This window comes from Ictalurus furcatus, chromosome 7, assembly GCF_023375685.1.
Source record: "Ictalurus furcatus strain D&B chromosome 7, Billie_1.0, whole genome shotgun sequence".
NCBI classification, from domain to species: Eukaryota; Metazoa; Chordata; class Actinopteri; order Siluriformes; family Ictaluridae; genus Ictalurus; species Ictalurus furcatus.
In genome coordinates, this window is record NC_071261.1 from 28,946,915 (window position 1) to 28,959,149 (window position 12,235).

At 40.2% G+C, this 12,235-nt stretch overlaps 1 protein-coding gene across 8 annotated transcripts in view; it reads right to left on the reverse strand.

Moving 5' to 3' along the window:
- Positions 1-12,235, reverse strand: part of LOC128610390 (zinc finger protein 521) — a 138,064-nt gene that overhangs the window by 106,210 nt on the left and 19,619 nt on the right. For all 8 annotated transcript variants that reach the window (XM_053629674.1, XM_053629673.1, XM_053629675.1 and 5 more), the window contains one exon: positions 8,136-8,330. Coding sequence is in view for 5 of the 8 variants with exons in the window: in XM_053629669.1 (XP_053485644.1) it covers positions 8,136-8,330 (195 nt within the window). In the remaining 3 variants the exon portion in view is untranslated. The remainder of the gene's footprint in view (positions 1-8,135; positions 8,331-12,235) is intronic.

Sequence of the window (12,235 nt, forward strand, 5' to 3'; positions counted from 1 at the left end):
CCCACAGAGACCATTACAGTTTCCTTTAAAACCTATACAATTCCCATTAAAACCATTAAAACCATTACAAATTCATTTATTTTTTCAGCAGGGATTGAAAACCTGAAAATGTAATGTAGCATGCTACCCGGTGTTTGTACTCTACTCAATTCTCCTCACCGTAATGGTATCCACTAGACATAACAAGCCACAAATAGAAGGCAACAAATTACCAGTAGAGACCCACAGAGACCATTACAGTTTCCATTAAAAGCAATACAATTCCATTAAAACCATTACATTACAGCTTGTCATGTTAGCGAGATGCTGAAAAGAGTTCTCCACTCCGAAGACTTTTCCATGGTGGAAATCTGACTGTTACAAGGCACTGACACTGGAGACTCCTTCCATAAAAGATAAGTAAACATCTCTTCACAGAAAACTTCAACTATACAATTACACATTTATTAAAAACCGTTTAAGTCACACCATAAAAGTCCCTGTGTTGTTACTATAGAAACAGTAACATGGTATAAACAGGTGGTACGACTTTACAAGAACAGTACATGAATAATCATGCACTAATACCTGAATTAATACTTATTTAAATATGAAGTAACGACGAGTTAAGGCATGTACTAATCCCGAACTGATTTCGAGCTAGCCTTAACTACGACACGAGTCTCATGAAGCGCATGATTATTCATGTACTGTTATTGTAAAGTGTGACCAGACATGTTACCTTGACATAACAGCTGTTTAAATATCTATATCACATGCAATTTGTTTGCTAAGTGTGCAGGAGTTAGCATGTGTTTATGACAGATACGTACTTTCTAACCAGCCATAACGACGTTTTCTATCGCAGTCACAGAACAATGCTGGTTTCTATGTATTTCAATTCATAAAACTTGTCATCATGTGTCGTCATATGTGGTCGTGTTTGCCATCATTACAGCTTACATGACATGCTACATCCAGCGCTCGATTAGCATTGTATTCGAATGAATGCGATCAGAAGGTCACGGTAGAAAAGATATTATATTCTGACAGTTTTGATCATATAGAATATCTGTCACCCTAGCTCACCTAGCGAAATATTAGCATGTGGTGTAAGCAGGTAAACATTAAGATGGCTATCATGACAATTACTACCACCTACCAGCGTTTTTGTCCAGTTGTACAGCAGTGTCAGGTTAGCATTGCAGGCGATGAGGCCTTTACACTGGACATGAGAGGGTAGGACATTTTCCATGACACGTTTATGATCTTTATTGATAATCAGACAGTTAAAGCTGGTCCTTGAAGGGGAATGTAGGGATTCGGTTAGCTAGCTAGCTAGCTAGTTTACCAAGCAAACAAGGTTTAAGAATGAGCAGTTACATTATTAATAATCGTTTTAATTGCTCTTTGAGAGCTGTGGATTCTCAGTTATCACCCTGAAACTCATAATTTAACTCAAATAATCATCCAAAGTGTATCCAGACCAGAAGGGAATTCTTTTTCCACACGCGTGTTCAAGTGACGGCTTTTTCACCAGACTGATTTTATTTATGTTTAGTCTGACCGCTGCTGTAAACACACTCATTCAGTGTGACAGTTAAACATAAAAAATTAAAAAAGTCCTCTTTTGGACTATACAACTAAGAGCTGTTGAGCAATTCTCGTGACGCCGTTGTCATCGTCTTTTAGTCAAACGTTAAAGGAATATGCCATCTCGTGCATGCAAATACGGCTACCCACGGACGAAAACACCGTTCTGTTTCGTTCATTAAAAGCATGTTTGGGTTTTTTTTTAGCACAAAGCATACTTTTCCTCTTCCACCCTCTACTTGTGACCCTGAATCGCTTTCATTATCGTTGGCCATCTGGCCGAGGTGTGCTTAGCTTATTCTCTCTGTGCCATGATGAGAACGGGGAAAGGCACTTATTAAAAAGGCCACCTCGCAAGGGCCCTCGCAAAGGGGAAGGTTTTCCACAGAAGGACAGGAGGAAAGCAGCAGCTTCGGGGAAATGAGAGAGGAAATAATCTCCACTGGGGGAGCGGCCGGATCATGGAGAGAGGACGTTTCTGGGAGTGACAGGATGTATTTCTGTAAGCGAGCTGGAGGCTTGCTGTGGTTACTCTCACCTTTCTTTCTTTCTTACAAAAAAAAATAACAAAAGTGAGTTCTGTAGGATTGTTAAAGTTGCACTTTTCTCTCACTTTTCTTGTGTAAGTATGGGGTCAAAGTAAGGGCTTCTTCTTTAGGGCATGATGTATCTCAGAAATATATCTTTTTTTAATTGTCCCACAAGTGAAGGAGCCACAGCTAACATTCTCCAGTGTATGACAGTGGAACCATTAACACACCACTCCTCCACTATATATATATATATATATATATATATATATATATATATATATATATATATATATATATAGTTTTACCAAAATAGTGAGACCAGACTAATAAAACAGCCAGGTCAGTTGTAATAATCAGCTATTCCCTTAATATTTATTTATACGTACAGTAAATTCCCAGTTAAAAAAAAAAAAAAAAAAAAAAAAAGAGAGAGTCTAATCTTTCAAAATTTGTGAATTAGCATCATTATAATGATTAACCCTCTTCTGCATGAATTATTACATTTACATCAAAAAATGTTTCACGGACTTTTATTAATTGAATTAGTTTTTGTTTTGGGTAAAGTATTGTTTTTTTATCCTCTCTTAAATTCTTTGAATTGCAAAAATGTCGGAAATCACTACGGTTTTTCTTACTTTGAATTTGAAAAATGTAAATATACTATTAGAGAAGCCTAGTGTACTTTTTTCTATGTAGGCCTGTTTCAATTCATGAACGCACTGTTACCATTATCGCCTGTTGTTGAGATATGGCAACAATTACATTTTACCCTTTAACAAAATATTCAAACTATATAAACGTGTTTAAAAGACAAAAACATTTATCTCAACTTATCTCAGGTAGTGTTTAAAAATTTTCCTTTAAGTAGTTTCGCCTAAATGTTGAAAAACTAATCGCTTTTGCAGAGCCCTCCGAGGATGGCCTTCACCATGCCATGTGACTGATCGATACGGAAGTGCAAACTTTTTTTGTTTTGTTATGCCAGAGTTAAAGCTCCCCGTTTCCAGTTACATAAGAAAACTGCAGTATTGTATAATTGCCTATAAAAAAATTTGGAGACGAGTTAATTGTTGCTATATGGCAACACCATGCAGTAAAGGGTTAACATTTGATAAAACTACAAAATAAAAAGTTCCACAGGTGTCCCAAAAGTCTCTAAGACTTTTTAGCAAAATGTCTGCTGAAATTTTTCATAGTTAGTTTATATTACCTGTGTGTGTGTGTGTATATATATATATATATATATATATATATGTATATATATATATATATATATCTTGCAAATAGCCTTTAAGAACGCCTTTGACAAAAGAAGAACATTGTGAAATCCTTCTCATGGCTGGATCGGGAAGCTGTCTCAGGGTTGCGATGGACTTTAACAGGAAACATGGCGAGTACATCACACACGACACTGCTGCCAAACTTATTAACAAATTCAATAAGACTGGAAGTAATGTGGACCAACCCGAGAAGTTCAACCGAGATCATCCACTGACGAAGGCACAACTGACGTGGTGCTGGCCAACACAGTCCCCTGTATATATGGAGACTTTTGGGACATTCTGTAGTTTTAAAAATTGGTGTATATACTGTAGTTAGGTAAACGTGTCTGTGCTAAGCATATATACCCTACCGATGCAGTAGATAGAGTCGAAACTGAAAAACATTGGAGTTTAATACCTTTAATTGCTGAAATTGTTGCTCTTTTCTGGTGCCACGTGACCAGAGAAACTCGCCGTGCCTCCTTCCCAATATAAACATTGGCGTTTGTTTCCTGATGATCCACAGACGCAGAACACATTGCAGCTGGGACTGAAACGTGACTCCCAGTCTTAAGCCTCACCATTAATGCTAATCAGTTCTTGCAGTGCATACCAGCCTTCGCGAGGAGTGTTTAGTCATCTCATTGTTTTTCCAGGTGTTAAAAGATGACAGCAATTAACAAGCATACTTGCTGGCTCTCAGTGTAGAGGAAAGGTGCTTGGTGTACTGTGCTCGGGGAGTCTCTAGTCTCTAAACTGAAATGCGCTCGGTAATGGCCAAGCATATCAATAAAATGCTGCTTTCTTCTCGCATGTTACCTAGAGTGCACCAAGTGTTAAGCCTCCTAAGCAAAATCTGACCGGCATTGTACTGGATTTCTTCTCCTCCTTGATATATTTTTTATTTTTTTTCTTGCAGAGAGAATAGGTTTACTCTTCACAAGGGTTTGGTCGAGATAAAGGAGGCGAGGATCTGACCTGAAACCTGCACCCAAACTCCCCTGACCTTGATCAGACATATGGATGAACGAGGATGACGGGCTCTTAAAGAGCAGAAACCTGATCCGCAGCCGTCCCGGAGCCAGAGCCAGAACCAGAGAGCACAGGAGGCTTTTAGGGGGTAAATATACCTCCACTCTGCTTCCTCTAACTCTCCTGGGGAGAATTCCATCCACCCGACTCTACCGAGTCCCTGGGGAGGCATTCCTGCAGCCCTGCCCAAGCATCTGGAGAGTCCCTGCTGAAGGGAGTGTGTGTGTGTGTGCGTTAAGGGGGTCGATACGAAGAAGACGAGAGTGGGAGGTGGGGTGCCGCAAGCATTCCTCCAGCCCTGCCCTAGTCGAAGATGGCCTGCTCCCTAGAGACACATTCCTGCAGCGTGTGCACCTCTCTCTTTCCCTTCCCTTCTCTCCCTCTCTCCCTCTCTCTCTCTCTCTGCCTCATCTTTTTTTTCCTCCGGCTCCTTCTGCAGTCCAGCATTAACGCGATCAATAGCGCCAATCGCAGGAGGGACACGGGCCGATCCATACTCCACCAGTTCCCTCAGCGCAGGCCAGCGGTCGCGCCTTAAGTGCACGAAAAGGTGATAAACCTCTCCCAGACTAGGCTAGACAAAGGCAGCCATTGATTGGGGTGACATGTTACATCTCTCTTTTTTTTTCCCCCTTCTTTGTGTTTCTCTCACACGCTCAACATTCTGTAACGAAGGCACGTCCAGCATTCGCTAAAGCCATCCCTTTTCAACCACTTGAAAAACTGATTGAACGTTCAGCAATTAAAAATCAATTAGACATACAAATCGTAAAATACTTTCTTTTCTTTTCTTTTCTTTTTTTATAAAAGATCCATTTGCGTCCATTCTTTGGGAAAAAAAAAAAACCCTTCATTTTCGATGTACCTGACTACTCAGTTCCCAAATGGCAATTATGTCCTTTTATTGCAAGCATTGTTCAATTAGAAGTTATTTGTCTAAGAGCTTGACGTTAATGAGGTCTTGCTCTAATGGCAAGAATGGCAGAAACATTTGAGGTCTGGGAACACAGTCAAGAAAAATCAAACACCAACACCCCCAACCCTCACCACCCCCCATGACTCCATATTTAAAAATGAGACTGTCAAGTGTGTACAAGAGGTAAAATAACAATACTAACTTAAATCAAAACCCTTAGTGGAACATGAGGAACAACAAAACAAGTCCTCTTAAAGGAAAACGCACCCTGAAACACATTACATATATATATATATATACGTTTTATAACTTACATTATATTCATATAACACATTTGTGATTCTGCTACATATTTATCAGTGAGTGCTGTGTTTACATTACATCTTGCTCCTAAAAACAAAAAAAAAGGCAAGAGCTTCTTTTTCCACTCACCATTTTCCAGCAATGCGTAATGTTATTTTAATGAGAAATCCAATGGAGAAGTAGCGTGGAGATGTGATGCAAACGTTAGGACTCATATACCCAGAATGCAGTGCAGCTACACGACTCTGAGTTACAGCAAAAGACTCGGCTCGGCTAGTTAGTGCTCTTTGATGTGGTATTAGCCGTCTGTGAGACAGACAGACGTTCTTCAGTGGAGATGAAGAGACAGCTAAATCTCACTGCACCACGAGCGGTCGAACGGCATTGTGGGTAACGAGGGAAACCGTTAACCAAAGTGAAAATAGAACAACATGTCAATAAAAGACGTTTAAACTCTAAAAACGCCATCGCGAAATAAAGCTTGGGTGTCACTTGGAGACCACATTATAATTATAAAAATTTATATTCAAGTCATTCACAGTGGAAACTCCCCCCCCCCCCCCTTTAAGTCTAGACTGTATTATTACTTAGAACCTGCTAGTGGTTGTAGGTTGACTGCCTGTATTTCACAAATTAATAAAACAATATGACTTATCACTGACACTGCTCATTCCGTTTGCACACACACACACACACACACACACACACACTACCACATGTGCAACGTGTTCATAAAACCTATTCCCTCACAAATCAAGGAGCTCCCAGTGAACGGAAAATCTTCGTAATACTCAGATGGGATATCTTTCTGGTTGTCTAGACACGGGAGACCGATCCAAGTCATTCATGGCCTATAATTTGTGGTTAGATACACGAGAATTTTGATCACTCGCACATTGCACACATGCAAACCACTCTGTCTTGCTCTCTCGCTCATACAGAGCTCTTATACATTTCAGATGAACAGACACACAAAGGCTTATTGTCACTGCTAAAATTAATCTGGTCTACAGGGAAGAGGAGGTGCTCGGCTCACCGGACTAAACCCGCACTCAGGACCTATACTGCTTCCTATTGAAAATATTTATTTAGCAGTCTCTTTTTTGGCCACATACACTCATTTCTCTATACTACATTTTGAGTTAATCCTGTTTCTCGAAAGAATAATCGTTCTTTTGTTAGAAGCGCAAACCACGGGGCTGTCGAATTCTCAATTCTGACAGGTCAAAAGGCGTTGATTCATTTCCTATTGCAGCAGCTCTGACAATAATACATTGTTTCTATACTAACAGCTCACTAAGAGGGAGTCATGAGGCACATGTTCATGTACGCTAAGACTAATAATAAACTCATTTATTCATGTGCTCTTGTTTATCAAGTAAAAATGTATAAACATTGATGTGGTGAAGTTCCTGTGAGGAAACTCCCGGCATGGCTCAGGCACAATCACATCACCTCATCACATCATATATATATATACATAAATATATATATATATATATATATATATATACACACACACACACACACACACACGCACATATATATATATATATACATATATATATACACACACACACACACACACACATATATCTATATATATATATATATATATATATATATATATATATATATATATATATATGTATAGTCTTGGACTTTGTCTTGTTTCAAAGATACAGATTCTGTTGAAGCAGAAGATTTTCTGTGTTTTTCCCCTGCTAGTACTAGTTCAGTACAGGTGTAATATCAGGAAGACTTCAAACAAGCAAAAGAGGCCTCACAGATTTCAAGCCTGAACAAGAAATTACTATTGATGATGATCACTGATCACTGGCAAACTATCACAATTATCCATGATTCACTCCATTCATTAAAGTTAATACTTCATTCACAAATACATGGACGTTTCTTTTGGTGATCTGACTAAAAGGAAACGTCCTGTTTTTGCAAAGATAAACAATTGCTCACGGACGTGAATTACTGTCCAACTGTTATAAGAAGTTATGAGTTAAATAACAGGACGAATGTGAAACACAGTGAACTCCAGTAACCTAGATCAGTTACAAAGACTGAAAGCTAGTATAACAAAGAGGACGCCCAGTCCACCGAAAGCCTTTAGCTGATATCATTAGCTCTCCTGGCCCTCGCTGTCAGTGTATTTTTAGCCGTGTTAATACATCAGACAAGAAACGACACTCATCTTCTGGTGACCCTCAGACACTCATTGGACATTTGTCAAGCTCCAGAATATTGCAGGAGGAAGTCATTAACCAAACTCTGTGTTTGACGTGTTTCTGTTTGAGAAATGGCGGTTTTAATCGTAATTATGATGTACCATGTAAATTTGAGGACAGATTGTCAGAACTGTTATGATAACTGTGGGAGTATCTTTAGACCGAAACCAAGAAAGACAAAGGACAGAGGACATACAAGGCCCAAGAGGCAGGTTTTGGTGGTGCTATGTGTTAAGCTAGGCTATAAGCTAAGTGGAATGGAGTGAGCATTGTTTACCTGTCAGCTGGCATTGATTAATCTTGTGTTGGCTAAGATCGCTCGCTGAGTCGAAAACCTGGTGGCAGGAACGGCAGCTGTGCTCCTCGTCCTCCTCCTCCCCCTCGTCTCCTTCCCCAGGAGAGCACCTCCTCCTCCTCGTCAGACGCCCGTCCTCGGCATCCTCACACACCGTGTCGGGGGCACACTCGCGATCTGTGGTGGAAAACAACGGAAAAACAGCGTGCCATGGTCACTGCTGGGTGCTGCGTCCACTGGGACGACTGCTGCAAGTGTTAGGTTATTAGCTAAGAGTCATGGAAGTATAAAATTGGATCAAATTTTGTCAATGACAATATGAATCGGTTTAAAGTTATATACGGCCATGGCTTTTAGCTAAAAACTGAAAGGAAAAATGTCTCTAAGCGTTAGACCAACTGTGCGATTCTTGTAGCAAAGAGACACGATTCCACCTTAAATATTCCACCTTAAGTCAAAAATATCAATCTCCAGAAGGTTATATTCTCTCCAATTATCTCTAAGTATCATATTTTTAAATTAAATATCTAAAAAAAAAAAAGTGTACTTTTTGAGATTTAAAAAAAAAAGGCTCGATCTATCACATTAATGTTTTTGTTTTTTTTACTTGTCCTTAAATGTTCACTGTGGAACCCTACAAGAGTGTCTCATTCAGAAAAGGCTCCAGCAGAACCTTCTTAATGAGCTATTACAGCAAGCCACCCAAAGAATGGTTCTAAGCATTAGACCAACTGTGTGATACTGGTAGTACGGAGACGTGATAGATCTGACAAGACCAGTTATGAATCCAGATCAAAAGATTCCACCTTAATCACAGGATAATGCTTTATTTTATTGTCTTCGTCACTATACCGAATACACTCAGAAACAACAGGAACCAAACCTCACTATTTAAACCAAAAATGCAAAGAGTCTGCCTCTTCTGGAGTCCCAAAATGTGCGGAAATTGTCGCACTTTTGTAAGTTACATCACATTACATGGCATCGCATTTCCTTCCACAATGTGCCTTAAAACATGACTGGGAAAAGAAAAAAAAAACCCACATAAAATATGTTCGAGATGAACCCCGAACCCCTGCATTGAACACGGAGTCTGCCAATTCGACGGATCAGAAGACAAAGCGAGACAAAGCATGCAAAGCTGAGATTGGTGTGTGTTACGATCTCAATGTGACACACTTCCCTGAATAATTCAGCCTTGCTTGCAGGCAGCCACGGGTCGCACACATCAATATTCTCGTATCTGCAGTGTTGTCTTTCAAAGGCGAACCAGGTCTGCAATGGCGTCGACTATCAATCTTGCGGCTCTGCAGTGGCCATCTAATTCATAAAATGGAACAAGCCTTCTAGGCCAATTCTTACATCAACCTTGTCTCGAAATGGAGCTGACAGTCATGAAACAAATGGAAGGCACTGTATGCGCATCCAAAGCCTCATCTGTCAAACACCTTCCTCATAATGTCACTGTGATGAATAATCAATGGCGATCACCACAAACGAACGTTTCCTAAACGTCTATGATTTTAATACGCTTTAGTGAGAACCTTCCCTCTGACCTGTCTTGGCAACAAAGAAGCGACACACTGTGTAATGAATCGAATTAATGATAATCGTTGCCCATGGTGAAGGATTTTATTCATGAATAAATATCAATCTCTGGAAGGTTATTTCCTCACAAATTACCTCTAGGTATCATATTTTATATAAGACGTGAGTCAGAAATGTGTAAGCTTCGAGAGGTAAGAAAAACAAAAAGGCTCCATCTGCTACATCCTTCATTTCGTCCATCGGAGGAACCCTGAAATTTTCTGTGTGAAACCGTAAAAAAGCGTTTCCCTCTAAATAAAAAGAAGTTGAACCTTATTAGAAATCTAGAACAGCTAGCCATCCAAAGTACAATGCGTCTGGTCATGAAAAGATCAGTTACGTAGATCAAAAAGAATCTACCTGAAAGGAAACAGTGTTTCCTTTTCAAAAGAGGTTCCATGTAGAACCTTCTCAAAAAGTCATAACAGCTAGCCAATCCAAAGACCCCCATGAGGACCCTCCCAACAGCATATTATACAGGATCCAACATCAACAGGTTTGAATATTCTCAGATTTGTGGTTTGATTCAGTCTATTGTGTGTGAATCTGTACCATTCTTCATTGAAGAACCAAAACAAGCCGGTAGAAGGCACAAGAATAAAGAGTTGAGACATGATTTGCTACACCATCTAGATTTGTTGGGTATTTTGCCAGAGGGTTCTGGAAGTTCTGGTCCCTCTTCAGTAATTGCTTTATCCTGGTCAGGGTTGTAGGATCGCAATGTATCCCAGGAACACTGGGCTTGAAGTAGGAATACTTGATTTTGCTGAAGTTATCCTTAGGTTTGTTCTTGTTCTTATAGTTTGTATATATTCTTAATAAAGATTAGAACTCCATGTGCTCCATGTTTAAGGTTCATAAATATACCAGGACCTAAGGACTGTTTTCTACCTAGAAGTCACAAAATTTCACAGATTAGTTCTGAAACTGGTGCGTACCAACAACTACCTACTAGGGGAGGAAAGGCTGCCATTTTGGAGTAAGTAAAGACTATTTTCCTTATGCAATCCACTGTGTCTTATTACAGCAAGCCACATTGAAGACATGAAGTTTCAGGCATTGTCTTTGTCCAGAACTTGAGGTGTTCTGATGCATTCAGGACTTACTTCATGTTGTAAGATTATAGACCATAGTCCAGACTGCTTCTTGCACACAATTAAGTCCAAAATTACAACTACTTCAGGGATGGATTCAAAGAAACATCCCATGGTGCATAACGCTCTACACCCACATCTAGATGTACAAAACCTTCCATTTATTCTGTATTTTAGAAAGAGGGGGTGTATCACATGGGTGTGAAATTCCTTAAGGAGCACCATTTCAGAACTTATCGAGGCCACCCAGGATTCTTTCCTCTCCCAACTTCCTGAGCCTGAACACCAAGTACTGATGTAACCCAACACCCTTCACTGTCATTCTCTCATGGCAATGGAGGCTTGTGGAACATACCCTCTAAAAATATCAGTGTACCCATCCCTGTGGGGTTCTCGCAGAAGCAAGCAGGAGGTGGTGGGAGAAGATGAAAATCCCAGCATGCTCCTGGCAAATGCTTGGCCAACAGCACTGAAGGAAGCTTGGGACAGGGGCCAGTCATGCCAAGCATGGTCACCCGAACACCAGCAAACCTCAAAGGGCATGACCACAGTACTCCATGTCTTTTTCTAGACTGCCAAGCGTGTAACGGGAGAGTGGCGGCTTGCTCAAAGTGCAAATCTTCACTTGGTTCAGGACGGTTTGCTCATGTTCATTTCAGTTTGTTTGGCTTTACTATAACTTCTAGTCCTCATACAGAATGTGGTCATTTATACAACTTGGAAATCTCTGCACTGCAGATTTGCATGAAGTACTAGGCTTGTGTTATTTTATGCAGATACATGATATATATGTTAAATATCAGAGCGAAGGTTTTCACATTAAGAATTGCCTTGAAACAACTGAAACTATTCAAAACCATTTTTAATCAACGCTGACTGATATCTAGGGCATTTCCACACTTGGCACGAATACCTGAGTCTGCGCCCAGGTCTGATTCTCTGTGTTTGGCTGAGACGGGTTTGTTTTCACATAAAATTCCTTCTGAACCTTAGATCAATTGCACAATTCCACACATCGCTTTTGTGAACGCAGCTTTGCAAAATGGTAAGCACTAAGTTCATCCATTTGCGTTTTTCTTTGGTACCAACACTGACGCCACGAAGATTTTTCACACCAGCTACACCACAAAGGTAAACGAATTACAGTGCTCCAGTCTTACGAAGGTCTGGTTGAAAGAGGAAACTTGAAATAGTAAATAATGTGACAAGTTAAACCAATCACGTTACTCGCACGTTGCGCCGAAAGCAGATAGCTTCCACAACAGATGCAGACCAAACCATAGTTCGGTTGAAGTGAGCCCCAGGCCATCGTTTTCAAGAAGACCAGGGATCAGTTCTCAGGCCGCTCCTGGGCTCAAAAACAGCTTTCACCAAATGTACCAAACTCTCAGGGCAGAGCCC